This window comes from Andrographis paniculata, unplaced genomic scaffold (genome assembly GCF_009805555.1).
Source record: "Andrographis paniculata isolate CXL003 unplaced genomic scaffold, ASM980555v1 Contig34END, whole genome shotgun sequence".
NCBI lineage: Eukaryota > Viridiplantae > Streptophyta > Magnoliopsida > Lamiales > Acanthaceae > Andrographis > Andrographis paniculata.
In genome coordinates, this window is record NW_026137567.1 from 2,387,710 (window position 1) to 2,406,989 (window position 19,280).

At 31.9% G+C, this 19,280-nt stretch overlaps 1 protein-coding gene across 1 annotated transcript; it reads right to left on the reverse strand.

Moving 5' to 3' along the window:
• Positions 1–13,224: 13,224 nt before the first annotated feature.
• LOC127248743 (protein EXPRESSION OF TERPENOIDS 1-like) lies at positions 13,225–14,866 on the reverse strand. Its single transcript, XM_051271257.1, has 2 exons — positions 13,823–14,866; positions 13,225–13,727 (listed from the first exon to the last, which is right to left on the reverse strand). The coding sequence occupies exons 1-2, from the start codon at positions 14,508–14,510 to the stop codon at positions 13,330–13,332; spliced, it is 1,086 nt and encodes a 361-aa protein (XP_051127214.1). The 5' UTR covers positions 14,511–14,866; the 3' UTR covers positions 13,225–13,329.
• Positions 14,867–19,280: the final 4,414 nt, after the last annotated feature.

Consider the following 19,280-nt stretch of genomic DNA (forward strand, 5'->3'; position numbering starts at 1 on the left):
CTCACAAGTAAAACCTCACGGTTCTCTCCCCCCCCCCTCTCTCTTATCAGTTTCAAAATGGAGTGATAAAAAACCACCCAACAAACTCTTCTCATTTTGGTTATACATACAAAATGGGCCAAATGTTAGGATTGAGTTTGAATAAAGGGTTTGGGCTTAAGAATTGGATGTGGGTTAAAGGGATTGAGCCGACCTAGTGGACCGGACTAAGGAGTAGGCCAACTTATTTTATTTATCAAGGGACTCATTGGAATTAGGCCTTGAATGACAAAAATTCCCAACATACTTCACATATTTTGCCCGTAATTTAACCAAATCTCAAAATATGTATTTACTAGATATAGACTTACCTTACACCAATAGGTTTCATCATTGCCTTTTGTCCCTCGCTGCATCCACGAACAAACGTTAATGCAGACAAAGTACATCACACACAAAACATTTGAGTCATAACATGCACCTAGATATATCACATAACAACGTAGCACGAAGTTCAAATAAATACTACACAATCTAGCAGCATACATGCATATACACAAAAGAAAGCAATCACATGCACTTAGAATCGCAAAACAGGAGCTCCACCTTATTTGACATCAACTAGAGAACACTCAGCACCAGATACAAAGAATACCTTAGGTACTAAACTCTACGACTCTAGTACACCTCTACGGGCTAAACACAAAGTCCTACGGCCTAAAAACCTGGATCGATCGACCGCTATCATTATGATCTCCGGAGCCTCAACCACTCAACTATCCTACATAGAAAAATACTAAGCAACCTAGGAAAAAACCTAGAAAAACACTAAGCAACTAGGAGGAAAGTTAACCCTAGAATAAAGAAAAACACTAAGCTCCTAGTTCGGCCGAACACTACTACAAAGAATATTCGGGAGCACATTCACAAAGCAATTAATCCACAAAAAATTAACATGCAATCAAGTAATACATATCATCACCAAAGATCCATGTCAATTACTATCATATAGAAAACAAATCAAGAATCATACATTATACTACAATTGGCTATAACTATTAAAAAATAATCCAAGGAATATATCAAGTAACAATAACCAAGGAATCAAGAAATACTCCAAGAAAGTCCACCAAGAAAATGAATATAAGAAACTACAATATATTCCAAGATATACAATATAAGCAAACCAAACACCAAAAAATTCAACATATTATTTATCCACAATTTTCACCAAGAAATAATGTACCAAAAATAAAGAGAGAGAGAATATACCATTTTACCATGAATCGAGTCCTACCAAACTCGAATAAAAAAACTTCTTTCAATTTCGGAATCAGTTTCCGGGCTCTGGTACCACTATTGTGAATTTATATCTCAGATCGAAGACTTTATTAGAACAATACTTTGTATACAAAATACAAATCAATTAATAGCGGAAGTAAAATTCGAATAAAATAAAAACAAATATAAACCAACACCGAAATGAAATTAAACACTAATTAATAAGGCATATTAGGATATTAAGAATTGAAAATCAAAACACAAGCAAACATCTCTAGAAATGAATTACAGAAAACGAAATTGAATTGAAATGAACCTCACAGTTTCAATTCCTCTCTGTTCATGTGTCTTCCGAATGAATTTTGTAGAATCGATCGACGAAGAACTCAATTAAGCAAAAACGGCTTCTACGAGTTCAGGCATAATACAGGGTGTTCAATGGAGGCTCTCTTCCGGCGTCTCCGCCGGCAGCCACGCATAATTTTGAATCTCCAGCAACTCCAAACAAAGACTTCAACTTGCGGACAGAACACTGGTGGCTCCGATGACTCCCAATTTCACCGGTCGACATTGATCTTTCAATTCTTTCTCCGATCTTTCACCGGTGAAGGGATGATGGTTTTTGGCTCAGTACATGGTGATAAATGGCCCGAGGTCACCACGCCACAAGGTTGAAGGTCGGCTCGTCATTCCAAACCTCGACACCCAAAGAAATCAGCTATTGAAAAGGGCTTCTAAACCTCACCGGAATCACTTAGAAACTCACCGGGAAAACCTCACGGTTCTCTCCCCCTCTCCCTCTTTCTTATAGGTTTCAACACTCTTAGATTGAGTGATCATAAACCATCTAACCGACCCTTCTCATTTTGGTTATACACTAAAAATAGGTCAAATGTTAGGATTGGATTTGAATAAAGGGTTTGGACTTAAGAATTTAGCGTGGGTTAAAGGGATTGGCCGATTCGGTGAGCCGGGTTAAAGAGTGAGCCAACTTATTTTATTTATCGAAGGACTCACTGGAATTAAATATTGAACGACCAAAATTCTCAATAATAATAATAATAATAATAATAATAATAATAATAATAATAATAATAATAATGTAATGCAAGATAAGACCACCCACATTAAATGTAAAAAAATAAAAAAAAATAATAAAAATATAAATTCCACAATGTAGCAACGTTACGTTTGTCTGTACATATTCCAGATAGCAACTCTGATACATTTTATATATTGCCATGTGTTCCAATTATAATATAACAGATGACAAAAAAAATAGTTTTTTTTTTGTTATTTCTTATATTTTTTATTTTAATTGAATATTAATATTTTTAATATTTTTGTATTTTATAAAATTTTATTCTTTATAAAATGATATCAATATTATTATCAATAAAATTTTAGTTAAATATAATCAATTAATTATAATAATTAATATTTTTTTAATCATCTTATAATTTATTCAATAAATTACACAAACAACAAAATATATACAATTAATATATATATGTGGAATTTTACTAGATTTAAAATTAATACAAATAACAACATCAATAACAAAAAACAAACATAATTACATTAATAATATACTATTAATTAAGATCAAAAAATGTAAATATTTTGTATATTAAATGTAATTGGAAGGCTCTTGAACCATGTTAGCCTTGACAATTTTTGCCTTCGGCCTCGTGCTTTTTTCTGTTGTCCTTATTGACAATGATTCGAACAAATAGATCATCAAACCCTATCTATTTCAGATTATGTTTTAACCCGAGCCTGAACTTGCTCTAATTTTGGGGCAATGTATAGATCATCACACCAGTAACGAACAATTCAGGTAGCCTTGTGTTCTTCGAAGACGTAGTGGACAAAATGATGAAATTCTTCCATATGTTCAATGACCGAACAACTCTCTAGCACATCATTGTCCATAAGCTGGTAAAAAATATAAAATTTAGACCCAACATACTCGGACTTAAATTTATTTCTCAAAGGCATAGCATACTCCTTTAATTTAATAATACATATTGTATAGTATAATAAAATTATTACCAAAATTATCTTGTAAGCCATATAGATTCCAAGAGCCCATTATGCATTATCATGAGTATAGGTGTGGCTCACTTCATCGGAATTGATGGAGATCACTATGAGATTTCTGAGAGCATCAAAGATATTGAACTTTTGCTTGTACGTCATCTCACAATACAATATTAGACAAGAATAAAATTAATTTGTCTTGAGATTTTTGGAAAAAAAAAAGTAATAATAATCTAATGCGAGATAATAAATTAAACAAAAATATTGGGAATGAAGTCGAATAAAAAATACTCTCTTCCCACAAGTCAAATTACGTTCTGGTAGCATCTTCAGTGATGACATTTTTTCCCCAAAGGTAAAATAGTTTTCGTCTCTGGCTTAAGTAGTACCTTAATAAATCGAAGCTCTGAAAAATAAGAACGAGGATAAAATCGAGCTTTTTCGAAAGGTTAGGAAGACTTGCTGGAATATGGTTGAAGAATTTTCCAGAAGTGCTATCATGGGTAATAATACTAAAATATTTGATAAATAGAAAAGAAGTAGGACATTATTTTTCAGGGGTTCAATGGGGCCTGATAAGGTGTTTGCGATTATGAATTTATTGGAATTGATTTTGTTATTATAAAATTTTGGAAACGAAAGAGGAGTGAATATATCCGTAGATATTAAATGCGATTTAGGACCTTTCATTAGAAGCCCTAAGATAACGTCCACATCAAGGATAGTAAGGCTAAGCATGCCAAAGGAGAAAATGAAAGCATTCATATGGGAATCCCATAAACCTAACAACTCTTAATCATTTCGCTATCATGGGGGAGAGAATTCATTCACAAGAAAATCATATCGTAAACACTTCATTCCCTCTATAGGTGGCCACAAAATGATTATAATATAAATATTTAAGAATTAAATCCAGATGATATTCAAGGTAAGAGATTAAACCTACCCAAAAAAATATTTAACTCCAACCATGGTTGGGTTAGATGAAGAATACCTTGCTTCAAGAGATTGTTCTTTTAAATAGTGACATCTGTGGTATTCTTGGCGAGAGTCAAGAAATTCTGTCATTTAGAGGAAAAAATGTGCAAATGAGAGGGCGACTTTCCCATGACTGGTAATGTTGGAAGGCTGTGGATCTAAAGTGGAAAATTATTGAGGCTTAAATAGGAACTACTAGTGGGGGAGTCTTCACTAGGGTTGTAAGACTTCTTAGATGTGATTCGTGAAGAAGAAAGATAAAAGAAACAAAGAGTATGATTAGAGAGAAGAAAAAAATGATTTTTTTAAAGCAAAAGGGTGACAGTTTTGAATGGGGAGTAACTCCCGGCCAGTTAAACTGAATGAACTAATAACTTCCCTACTTCATGCAGAGCAAGATAGCAATCCTAATAGATTTGCCTAAAAATATAGTATAAGATTATGTATAATCATCATATTTTTACACTCCATGTTTGTAGGGGTCATGATGTTAGGCCCGGAAAGTACAAATATGAAAAGATATAATAAAATCCAACTTGATGATGGATGGCCCCAAAGGGGTGTGGATTGTGTATATAAGAAGGCCAAAAATGTTATCAGAGGACACAAATGAAGAAAAATTGAGATATGGAACAATTAGGGAGTTAAAATTTATGGTTACAAAAGTTATTTGAAAGAACAATAATGGCACATGGAGAAGCATCGATGGAAGAGGATTTATGATAGATGTTACTTGAGAAATTAATGAAATACATTAACGATCATTTATGGAAGGAAATAGAAAGCCAAGAGGAATCGTACAGAGGAGAACAGACATACACCCGTAGAAACAAATTTTGTTCAATTTTCTCCATTCTTGTTTGATTTCATTTATGTTCTTGCTTGCTTAATAGAGATAATTTTCTGTAGGCTTAAGAGTTTTTTTTCTTTATATTCAGCGGAAATCACATGTTATACTATATTCTATTTTTCAAATAAATATGTGTTATGCTACAATAAAAAAAATACTAATAAAAAAAAACAGTTGAGGTCCCCTCTTATGTTTCTAGCCTTTTTTTTACATGTTTTGTTTATGTTACTTGCTTTATAATACAATTTTACTTTGGTTAGTGTAGTTGTTTTTTTTCGGATCGATGTTTACTTCCATTTTTTCACCAATTTGTTTTATACTGTTGTGTTTTTACATAATCTGTCAAACAAAAAAAAATCTTAACAAGAATGTGTTCCAAAAATTGATATCTAACCAAAACGATATAACTACGCAGAATTGAAAATAGAAATTGAACAAACACGCCTAAATACAATTTAAGACAATTGAATTGGAATAAAAGAAACTTCGTGTTTCTTTCAACAGATGATCGGCAGCCGGCGGTTCTTCCTCCGGTGGACAAACCCAGGTGGCGGCGCAACGACAAGGCAACAACAGACACAAGCTTTCATCAGCGACTTACTTTGGCAGCCCGAGGCTGTTCTACATTCTCTGGTGATTCTCAAGCAACTCGAAAAATGACGATTAGGGAAACTATTTTGATGGCTCAGTTTACAACTTAATGATTCACGACTAACCCAACCGCCTCCAAACAAAACCTCAAACCAACGGACTCGATCTTAGAACCTTAACTCTAATCGACCGATTTCCCCAAGAACCTCACGAAGAACATTCAAAGGAACAACTTATCGGAAGGAATAGAACGAGAACGAGGAGAAGAGATCAAAACCCCAAAACTCACCAAAAATTGCGAGGACGAAGGCGATGGAAACTAGAGAAAAATGAACCGCGTATCCACTGAACCGAATGAGAAAGAAATTGGGTGATATAAGGCGCGGGTCGGGTCGAGTCTATAGAATCAGGCCGGGTTAAAGGGTTTTAGATTACGAGTTGGACTTGGTTTTTGAGTTTGGACCAAAATATCAACAGACACAAAATATATATCCCAAAAGATTTTATATAGTACATTGAAAAACCCTTACCTCATTCTTCCGACCGATCATCTTCATAGGTCGTTCGAAAAGAAAACCCGAATTCTAAGTACAACAAATATCCAGAATTTTATTTGATTTTTTATTATATCTTACATTATTGTTTATCCTTTACTAATAATGATCACATTATATTACATATAATTATATATAACTCTATATTCATTGTAATGGTGCTAAGGCTTGGAATATGTTGTTCGGACTGTTGTTTTGGAACTAATTTGTGCGGGGATGATAAGAATATTTTCGGTACTGTTGTTTTTTGTTGAAATCGAGCTAACGGAAAAATTCAAAAACAGTTTTATTTTTTAATGAAGTTACACGATGCAATTCATATTATTGATCAATGTTCAATGATTCGATTGATAGGAATTACTAGATGACTTTGAATTTTTCTTGTATAAAAAAAAAATAGAAAGAAATAGACTAGAAACAGCATATGTTATGGCAAGTGACATGAAGATAAATGAGGAGTATTTTTATTTATTTTTATGTGAGAGATGAATAGTTAATGATTTTGTTATGTGCATTGTCATGGGCTGATTTGTTTTATTCACTAGGCTGACTAACTATTAACAATGTACCTATACTAAATACTTACACTGTGATGATCTGTAATAAAAATATTGTTGCATCACAAAAGATATTTCATGCACAAATTCTGTATAAACATAATATAATGCAAAAAACAAAAAAAAATGCTTTTTTTTAAAAAAAAGTTTTATACATACATTTTTATTTATTTTTTTTCTCATGAATCAAGGCAAAAAAAAAAAAAAAAAAAAAAGGAGAGCTGGATCTTTGATCTACTTCAATGAATTTGCTATCTAAATTATGATTTAGCTCACCTTTATTTGGTTGATTTCAACTCAAATTTCATTAATTGTCATCCTTACTCCCTCCGTCCCAAATATCATGTCCACGTTGTCGTTTCTGTCCGTCCCACATACCATGTCACTTTTCTTTTTTGGAAAATGATTACACACTTTAATCTCATTTTAATTTTTTTTAATTTTAATTAAACTAATTAGTTATCTTAATCTTAATTTATAATTATTTATATTATATGATAATTATTTTCACTAATACATTCTTAATTATCTACTAATTACACCCCTTCTAAAATACCGTGTCTACAGCGTAGCAGACACGGTATCGGGACGGAGGGAGTATTTCATTAATTTATAGTTAAATTACTTTATCACCCTTCATTAAATCAAGACCAGTAATTAATATGTTCATTCAATGGATTACGACTAATCAATACCATTAGTCCTAATTAGCATACTAATCCAACAACAATAGAATGGTCTAGGATTTGGCGTCACTACCAGAATATAATTGAAAAGTCTAGGAAAATTGCTTCGGAATTTAAAAGGGTTCCGAGGAAAATTTATTTTGGCTTCGAATTTTTTTTCGGAATCATACCCGAAGAATAAAACTCGTTGCCATTTTTGTAGTTTCAAAAAAATCGAGGCTATTTTAAATAACTTCGGAAATTATCTCAGAATTTCCGAAACAAATATTAATTTTTAAAAATAAAATTATTTTTGGTAATTTTCTCGGAATTTCTGAAGCAATTATTAAATTTTTAAAAATATATATATTTAAAAATCTTGTCCGCAAGCAATTATTAACTTTTTTTTTTTTAAATTTGTTCATGCATTAATTATATAAAATTCATTTTCTTAAAATAAAATAAAATATATATATATATATATATTGATGGCGTACGCGTTATGATGCTAACATCAAGCCTTTAATTTAAATTTTCAAGATAACAAAAAAATAAATAAATCTCCATTTTATTAATTTATAAAATTTAATTTAATTTATAATAGGACTCGGGACTGTATTTGTTTTGGATTTTGATATGGATGCATTCCATTCACCAAAATTTTAAACCAGGGAAAAAATTATTTTTGTCCCAATATAATCAAAATTTATTAATTTTGGTCTAAATATAAAAAATTTATCAATTTTGGTCCAAATATAACCAAAATTCATATTTTTTGTCTCAATATAACCAAAACTCATCATTCTTGGTCCCAATATAAAATTTTTATCAATTTTAGTCCCAATATAAACAAAACTCATCATTTTTTGTCTCAATATAATCAAACCTTATTTTTTTGGTTCCACCGTCAACAAACCGACGGAAAATGCTGACGTGGACTTGCAAGATTGTGCAATTTCTTCAAATATAAATATAAGATTTGATTTCTTTTCACGTCAGCATTTTCCGTCGGTTTGTTGACGGTGGGACCAAAAAAGATAAAATTTGATTATATTGGGACAAAAAATGATGAGTTTTTGTTATATTGGAACTAAAATTGACAAATATCTTATATTGTGACAAAAAAATGATGAATTTTGATTATACTGGGACAAAAAAATGATGAGTTTTGGTTATATTGGGGCCACAATTGATAAGATTTTTATATTGGGACCAAAATTGATGAATTTTGGTTATATTGGGACTAAAAATGATTTTTTTTTCCCTATATTATAATTCACTATTCTTTTTTAAATTACAGTTTATTTAAGCAAATTAAGTGTCATTAATGTTGGATCGAATTAATTAAAATTAGGGTTTCCTAGAAATTTGGTTATCTTTCCCAGCTGGCCAGGGAGACAGACATTGCATTAATAATGTGTGTGTATATTCAATAGATTGAAAATTATTGATGAGCAAAATAACAGACAATTAAGGTCATAAATTGGTGAAAACGTGTAAAAGGAAAATTGAGGATTGCAGTGTATGGCAAGACAACTTTAATTAGTTAAATTATTTGTTGCCACTTAATTAATTTGGTTTATTGATTTTGCACATACATACATAAATACTTTAACTTATAAAATAAAATAAAGAGTAAATTATTTTTATAGTTCCGTATCTAACCCTCTTTATTAATTTAGAACTTTAAATGAATTCTGTTTGAAAATAGTCCCATAAGTAAAAATTTTTCGCTAAAATGGTCATCCGGTGTTGGACTTGCCACACTAGCAGCCGTTGCTGACGTGGCGCTGATGCGGCTGACATGTCATCGCCACGTAGATGCCACGTTGGAGGATCATTTTAGTGAAAATTTTTTACCTATAGGACTATTTTGAAACATAGTCCACTTGAATGTCCTAAAAATAATAAAAAAAGTCATATACGGGACTAAAAAAATAATTTACCAAGACATTTTGTAAAATAAAAAATAAAAAAAATTCCACATTCCGCTGATCAATGTGATATCTACATGGCGATGACATATGAGCCGTGTTAGCGCCACGTCAGCAACGACGGGCAAGCGTGGCGAGTTCGGCATCGGAGGCCCATTTTAGCAAAAAAATTTTACTTGCGGGATTATTTTCAGACAGGGTCCACTTAAAGTCCTAAAATGATAAAGTGGGTAAGATACAAGACTAAAAAAAAACAGTTTATCCTAAAATAAAATGGATCGATAATTTTACATACAGTACGTAGTGTACATATATAGAGATAAAGAAAGCTAAGGTGGGAGAAAGCAACATCTGAATTTATTCTTGTGTCTGTTTTCTTCAATGGGTTTTTATTTCCATATTGGTTTTAATATATATTTATTTATTTATTTATATAAATGTCGAGAGGAAAGGAATCAAAGCTGTATAATTAAGGGAATAGTAGAGACACATGCATGCAGCCAAACACACACACATACACATACCTGTGTGTGTGTGTAAATTAAAATTAAAGATCGACGTGCAGTCCCAAAATAAATGGCACTGTAAATCCACACCAACAACTTATTATAATTACCCACAATAACCTAAAGTATAATTTAAGCCATAATTATATACATTTATATGATGTACTCCCTCCCATTGAAAGAGATTAAAAATATATATATATATATATTTATTAAAAAAATAAGAAAAATAAAAAAGTTTTTGGGTGTATTTTTTTTAAATTCTATTAGTAATTAAATTGAATGGGGAGAAAATATAATAAAAATTAGTGATAATTATGGTTAATAAATATTTAATCGAAGGTAATAGTTAAATGTTAAAATATTTTACTTTGTTAAATTTAATGAAAAATGTAAATTTAACGGATGAACAGAACATAAAAATGAATAAATTTAATTGACTGAAAAGTATTGTTTCTTGTGCACACAACTCTTCGGTTAGATAGTTGATGCTAATTATTCCAATCAATATATGAAAAAATATTATAGATAGCATATGAAAATATAACAACAATACACGCTGTATACAATATTAGTATGTATTGTTCGTTCTATTTTATATGCATATCGAATGCGTATGGACACAACTCTCGGTTATGGTGTTGATGCTAATTATTCCAATCAATATATGAAAATACTTAGATAGTATATGAAAATATAACAGACATTACATGCTGTATAAAATATTAGTATGTGTTGTTTTAACTATTTTATGTGTATCGAATGTGTGTGCACACAAATCTTCGGTTAGGGTGTTGATGTTAATTGTTCCAATCAAAACATAAAAATATTATAGATAGCATATGAAAATATAACAAATCATTCATGTTGTATAAAATATTAGTATATGTTGTTCCTTCTATTTTATATGTGTATCAAATGTGTGTGCACACAACTCTTCGGTTAGGGTGTTGATGCTAATTGTTTCGATCAATACATGAAAATATTACTGAGAGCATATGAAACTATAGCAGACAACACATACTAATATATAATATTAGTATGTGTTGTTCCTTTCTATTTTATATATGTATTGCACATTTATATTTAATGTATTATCTTGTATAGATAATATTGTGCTATTCGGACAGTGCTGTAATCACCGTCGTGCACACAAATATATGTCTCGCTTCAAATTAATAAAGAACGTGGTTATAACATCCACATCGGTTGTTAGTTTGATGGATTTCTACCAATTTCTACATTTCACCCAAAAAAAAATATCAAATCAAATATTTATTTTTTATTTTTATATTTATTAAAATTCAACTTTATATTCAAAATATCACATCAACGCCTATTTATACCACATCATACAACTATTCAAATTCAAAAATTTTACTATTTAAATGTCAATCCAAAATCCAAACCCCCCAAACAAACACACCCTTGTATTTATTGTAAGAATTCCTAAAAACCAAGCAACATTTGTTCACTTTGTATTTTTTGATTGATGTGTTTTTATATTAGGTACAAGAAATTGTGTTGCTATTATATAAAATGATATTTTGCATTGAACTGTTGATTTTTTATGAGCAAATAAAATATATACTATTATATATTGTGTTAATGTGTGTATATTGTATTTTTTAATAATATTTTTGAATAATTGTTCCACATAAAAACACTAATAGTGTGTTTGTTTGGGAAATTTTCCCCCAAATACACTATTTATCCAATTTTTTTTCTCCAAAAATATCAAATCAAACATCTATATTTTATTTTTTATATTATACTACAAATTAATTTTACATTCAAAATATCGCATCAACACATCATACAACTATTCAAATTCAAAATTTTTACTATTCAAATCTCAACTGAAAATCCAAATCCCGAAACAAACACACCCTAAACAAACTCAAAATTCTAAAAAATATATGATGTGTATAATATACATATATATATATATATACATACACATACATATATGATTGAGTATGCAATTACATTGGGCACCAAACATGCATGTTATTGATTTACCATTAAAAAACACAAAGATAATCAGAGAGTTGGAAAAACCCAAAGGAATGAAAGAATGTGTATATATTAATTAGGGCATCATTATTCTTCCAAGACAAGTATTTACCATTCAAGAAATTATTCCAAATGCTTCTGTTGCCCATTACAGACACCATTTTTTCATATGTTTACAGTGACCTATATTTATACATATACCTTGATGCCTTCATTCATAAAAAATACACATATAACTTGAAATAAATAAATAAATAATAATAATAATAATAAATAAAGTATTATTGTATAAAATGAAATGAAATGGCATGATTTGCAGGAGCTCTATATCTCTTCCTTTTATGTCTCATCCAATAAAATTATGGTAAGTGATAGACAACTAGACACAAAATAAAGGAAATTATAAATGTCCATTTATAGGGTCATAAAAACCTACATTTTGCATTTTTCCATTTTTCAAATGTTTCCAGAAAATGTTATGTAAACTAAAACCAGAAATTTTCAATTAATCCATTAAATAAAAGTGACCAGTTTACTTTTTAGAAACACTGAAAAATATATCATTATTATTAATCTTGGAAAATCATCTCACAAATGATATATATACATATATCTACATATACAAAAGTTGAAAATGACCTATATGAAATTTGAAGTTTTTGAACCAGATCTTATCATGACTTAACATATATATATAGAGGGAAAATTACAAAAGATATCTCCGCACGTATATTCATTATAACTTTTGTCCTGTATTTATGTCGCTGGCAAAATACATCTCACATGTTTGCAAAAGTCGTTATTTCTATCATTTGACCGTGCGTAACCGCGCGTGGTGTAAATGTCACGCGTGGGCAAAGGATATAAATAGTGACTTTTGTAAATATATGAGATATATTTTGCCGGCGAGATAAATACAAGACAAAAATGATAATGTAATATAAGTATGGATATATTTTGCAATTTTCTTTATATATATATATATATGTGCCATCTGTCTGGATAAACAATCCTCTACATAATATAAACGCAAGAAACCCTCTCCTTAATTAAATTCTTTTCTAGTGCTTTCAGCAAGAACATATATATCAAGATTTAATCTAAATATGATTTTACCAGACAATTTCGATTCTATGAGAAAAATATATATATATATATTTATATTTTGAAAGACCTTAATCCATGATATATAAATCAAAGTTGCCTTAGCTTTAATCTTAATTTGCTGCGTATTGAACGACAATGAAGACACGATATGAGCAGGCAGACAGAAACATAATTGATTGATAATAATAATAATAATAATAAGAATCATCCTCGTAAGTGTGTAATAAATTAATTTTCAATTAGTGAAACAATACATGAGTGCTGGTAATTAATTTGAGGACCTCGGGGGTGGGAAGAAGTGCGTACCCGTAATGAAGCTGTTAATCGCCGGTGGATATATGACCGAATTCGAAGGATCTAGAAGCACATCACAAGATCCTGCGCCGCCGCCTGTTGCTCTACTGCTTCTCATCAAATTATTATTATTATTATTATTATTATTATTATAATTAAGCTGCAGGTTTCTTCCAGCTCCAGCTATGGCTCCACCGGAAGAATCGGTTTCCGGCGGCGGTGCCATCTGTTGGCTCTCGGTGCCTTCGTCGTACAGAATTCCCTTGAAGACGTGGCCGCCGATGTTCACTGCCGACTCGTATGCGTATTCATCCACCAATCGGAAAACCGCCTCCGCGTTCGCCTCCGCCGGAAAATTCCCAATTTGTAACCCTAATCACAGATTTGATTAATTAAATTCTTGTGAAATTTAGGGCAATCAATTAATTAGGGTTAGGGTTAGGGCTGGCCAATAATTAACTGTAAACCTGAAGTAGTCGTGGCGGTGGTGGTGATGCGCGTGCAGACAAGAGAATTATTGTTGTTGTTGGTGGTGGTGGTGGTGTCGCTATGCCTATTCCTATGCCTTTTGGTGCCTCTTAGGTGGGTGGTTGGGGTTGTTTGCCTGGTGGAGCTGGAGTCGGCGGCGGTGGCGGTAGCGGCCTGCTGCTGCTGGCGTTCGCGGCGCTTGGCGGCGGGCACCCACGTGCTCTTCACGTGGGTCTGGCACTGGAACCCGCGGCTCTTGCAGCAGGTCCGGCACCGCATGTGGGCGCAGTCCTTCTTAGCCTGGTTGCCGCAGTCCTGGCAGCTGATCCCTCCGCCACCGCCGGCGCCGCCGCTCCTCATCATCAGAAACCCCTCGCCGCCCAACATGCTGCCGCGGCTCGGCCCCACCACATCCTGCAGCGGCAGGAACTCCAGCTGAGATGATGGCGCCGCCGCCGCCGGCCATAAATCAAAGCCACCGCCGCCGCCGCCGCCGCCTCTGTAGGGAATTTCCAGGTCGTTCCGGAAGAGGAACCAGCTGCTGCTGCTGCTTTCCGGATTGATTTCGGAGCCGCTATGATGTTGATGATGATGATTATTATTATTATTAAATAAATTGGTGGCTGAGGCTCCTCCGGGCCCCCTCCCACCACCTCCGCCGCCGCCTAGTGAGAAAAAGCCTGCCATCTAATTCTAATTTTAAGCAAATAATGAAACCCTAGTATTATAATTATTAGTATTTCGGACCAATAATCCATTCCGCAAGAGAAGTTAGTGATCCTCTAAACAAAATTTCCCGATTTTCCCAAAAATCCACTCTTCTCCCTCCTCCACAACTTTGGCTTCGCATGTGAAAAACTAAACATATATATTCAACAAACCCTAATTAAAAATTAAAAATCAAAACAGTTAAAAACTACAGCAAGACGAGAAACCAGCAGAGATTAAAGACTTAATAACCCCAATCCCCGACTCCGATCAAGAGGGATCTGGGAAGCTTGGAGGGGCCGTACAGAGAGAGAGAGAGAGAGAGAGAAAGAGAGAGAGAGAGGTGATCGATGATGATTTATAATAATAATAATAATAATAATAATAAAACAGGTGAAGGGGTAGCTAGGGTGCAGATTATTGAGAGAAAGGAAGTCATCTCTCTCTATAATTCAGTGTGTGGCTGGCTGGTGGTGTTATTTGGGTGCATTAATTAGAAGCCAAGAATTACAGGTATGCCATTTCCTTCCCGGACGGCCGCCGCCATTGCTCTCCCAAATTACCAACTTGATTGCTTCACGATCACTGCGTCTGCTACACCCCTACCCCTACCCCCTACCCCTACCCCTACCCTAACCCATACCTAACTTTTGTTTATCACTCACCCACACTACATGTGAATTGTCATGTATGTATGTATGTATGTATGTTTCTCAAACTCAATTCAATCTCTCTTGAGACAAACTACTACTAAAATATTCACTATTCAACCATGCATTCAATTTCACTGTTTCCCTCAAAAGTCACTCAAAACTACTGCTAGCTCTTCAACCTTGATCATCGTCATCATCATCGTTGTCGCTATTTTCTTTTTCCAAATACTTCATTTAATTATTCAAATGGTCATCTCCCTCATTATTAAGTGTTGGGAAATAACTCAGACCTTAGTAGCTATGTCTTTCGTATACTTGAATATATATATATATATATCAGTTCGGGTATAATGATCTCAGCCGTTGTATTTTAACATATATCAACGGATGGGATTATATTTGTGGACAAAATGTCATTTGATATGCATTTTAATTAGGATATGAAAATATATAATTATACAAATTACTTTCTATTAGGTGTTGGAATTATTTCACACACAAAAAAAAAAAAATTCTTTTTCTCTCAAAATCACTCAATTGAAGAAAAAAAAAAAAAAAAAGAATTGTGCAATGCTCTAGATCGAATTAAGAAAAAAAAATCAGACATTCTAAAATATTGGAAATCAAGATTACAAGAGAATTTCAAACCTTAGTAAGCGTATAATTATTTGTCTTTTCGTGGAAGTTTTGAACAACCATATACCACATCATATATATACAAAACAATATTTCCTTATTGGAAGTTCAGTATATCATTATTTGTCTTGTGGTAGAAGATTTGAAAGTGTTCTTGGGACATAACTATTTTCAAAATATATACTTTATTACAAGATTTTATACCTATTTTTGTTGCAAATCCTTAAAAATTTCTCAACTCTTAGATTCGAAACAAAAAAAAAAAAAAAAGATCAACGTCATTTTCTCTAAAACATGTTTTTATACATATTTCAGAATTGTTTAGCTTTTGCCTAATAAATTGAAATTACAAAAATGATGCAAAATTTCATTTTGATAGTTTTCAAAAGTTCTAGAGTTATAATATAGTCAACTTTAATTATACTTGCCCTGTTCATTAAAATTAATTAGTACACTTAAGTCCGGTACTGTGATTAAAAAATAAATATTTATTAAAAAATAATAAAAGTAAAAAATATATAGTTAGTAGTATTTTTTAAATTTAGTTAGTAATTAAATAAAATAAAGAGATAATGTAATAAAGGTATATAAGTATTGAAATGATTCTTAGGTAGATATTCCTTGATATTCAAATAATATTCGGCGTGCTACGATGCTGCCAACAACATCGACACCTGAGAATCATTTATACCAAATACTTTTAATTGTAGAACTAATTCAATATCATGTCCGATTAGAACCCTAAAATGATAATAGAGTTATGTCCGAGAGTAAAATGATAGTCTAGATCTAAACTAAAGCCCAATTAATATATGTTATGTTTAAGCTTTAGCTTTAGTTTAAAAATTCAATTCAATCTATTTTGTATAAGATTAGGCATGGTTTCATTCATTACGTTGAAATGCAACATGACTTGGATAATTATAATTTACAATTCAATACATTTATTTATCACTCATCCGATTTAATTTTTAAAATGATTAGTTATTTTATTTTCAATAATTAAATATTTTATTTAATATTTGATTATTTGGATTATGTCAAACTAAGAATTCTAAAAATCCCTTATATAAGTAAAAGTTAGAAAAATTAGTAAAAACACAAAAAATACAATTACAAAAAAGGAAGTAAATTGTGGCGCTTCAAAAGATTCTCAACCAAAATAATTTTCATGAGTTTAAAATACTTTAAGATTATGCAATGCAACAATCACAAGAAGCGTTCTAAATGAGGTTATCATAGAAAGAATAATATATATATATATATATATATAAGAATTTTTTTCCAGTAAATTTTTAATAACCAATCATACCTAAAATTCTCAATTGAACCATCAACCTTGTAATTAATATTTAGAATCCATTTACATCTCATGGTCTTACAATCCTTCTATAGATTATTCAAGATACAAGTATAATTTGGTACAATCGACAACTTCATCATTTATTACCACAGTGCTAGAATTCAGCGTCTGGTTCTGAAAATGCTTCCTTCATTGTCTTTGATCATCTAACATATAAATGATGAAATTTAGACCAAAGTTTTTGAACAATTTGATCATTAATTTAGACCAAAGTTTTTGAACAATTTGATCATTTGCCTGTATCTCAAATTTTCTTCTAAATGATCAAAACCAATAGTCTCTTCTTACATTTTCTTTCAAGAATTTTTAGTAATGTCATTTTTGTCACTACTCGAAAATATGTTTTCTAATAAAGTAGCATTATGTGACTCTATGTGAATTTTTAGTAATGTCATTTTTGTCACTACTCGAAAATATATTTTCAAATAAAATAGCATTATGTGACTCTATGTCTCTATCATTATCCATTCACTTACGTCAGAGTTTTTTGTGAAGTGCATGCCTAAAAATATGTAATCGACCAATCTTAGACCAATCTTAGTCCGATAGAAATCTTATTGGGTAAAGGAACTTCAACCTTTGTCAAAACCAAACACTCCCATACTTTTAGGTATTTATAGGAATACTTATGTCCTTTTCACAACTCATAAGAACTTACATTCTTATGGTAATTTTAACCAAAATATAATTCTTTGTCAACACAACTTCCCCAACAAGTTCTAAGGCAATCCATAATGTATTAACTGAATATTTATCATGTTCTTTAGTGTTTGATTTTCGCATTTTACAATATTTTTTTACTACGGAAGATATGGGGCCATAATTTGATTAATAATGCCTTTTGACGACAAAATTATCCTAACAAAACTATACATTTTCCGCCTCTATTGTCTCAAATCTCTTTGATTGGAATTCCAATTCAATTTTTAACTTCATTCTTAAAGTTCTTAAAAACTTCAAAAGACTATATTTGCTTCTCAAATAACAAATATAAAAATACCGAGTATAATTCATATCCAAAATTTGTATTCTTTAATCTTGTACAAATTCACAGGGAATTTATATTCGAAAATCAGTGAGTGAAAATTTATAGAAAAGCGATCAGATATAGTAATTTTGTGGTTGTAGACCCTGAGTACTTATCAATATTATTTACTCTTTTTACTAGTGAGTTTCCAGGTCGAACACATGGATTTTAAGTCATGAATTTCGAAGGTGAAAATCGTGAAAAAACGACGAAAAATGCATTAAGAGATCTGCTTGCAGCGGATCCAAAAGCTAAGCTATAGATAGCAGTAAACAAAGCGGTAAAAATGAGGTGAACGGAAGCGAGAGAAGCGAGGGCGGAAGGTGAACTGCCAGCGGTAACCGGATGATTGGGACATGAGCGGAAGTGGAGACCAGATGAACGGGACATGGATGAATGACGGTTACCGAGTGAACGGGACATGAGCAAGCGGCACATTTTATATGTATATATGTATATGTATACATATGAGCAACAAAGAATAAGGGAGAGGTGTTGTGTCTGATCTGTGCGTTACTAAATGGATAGATTTCCCTGGAAGTAGTGAGCGAGCGATGTAAGTGTATTATCGGAAATACATATTACGGAAGCGGTTAGGAGGGCGTCATGTAATTATATAAACTGAAATATAAAGAATTCATAACACTGGAATTTTGACCTTAAGGGATTTACAACAAGACTTCAATGACACCCAGAATCGAGACATTATAAGAAAGAAACCGTACTGTCACTATGAATCTCTGTAACCTAATAGACCACCCCCTATGCCCCATTAATTATCCCAATATCTGCCTCATTAGTGGCTTTACCCTTCTGTTACCTCTTTTTAATCAAAATTGAATTCAGAACATAGTTAAGCAAGTCGACAAGGCTCTCCCGTACTTAACTACATTGAACTACCTTGAGACCACTTTTGGCGCATAACAAGGCTCAAATAATCAATTCTTCTCTTTCTCTAAACCAGTGAAATGAAAGTCTCTAAATTCAAACTTTATATAAGTGTGTAAAAAGTGTGAAAGAAATGAGGATGAAGAACTAAATAATATTTTATTATCTACTACGAAAGTAGG

Coding starts and splice junctions, on each gene's coding strand:
- LOC127248743 (XM_051271257.1), bottom strand. CDS start 14,510: ATGGCAGGCTTTTTCTCACTAGGCGGCGGCGGAGGTGGTGGGAGGGGG. Junction 13,728..13,822: donor CACCGCCACGACTACTTCAG/GTTTACAGTTAA, acceptor ATCTGTGATTAG/GGTTACAAATTGGGAATTTT.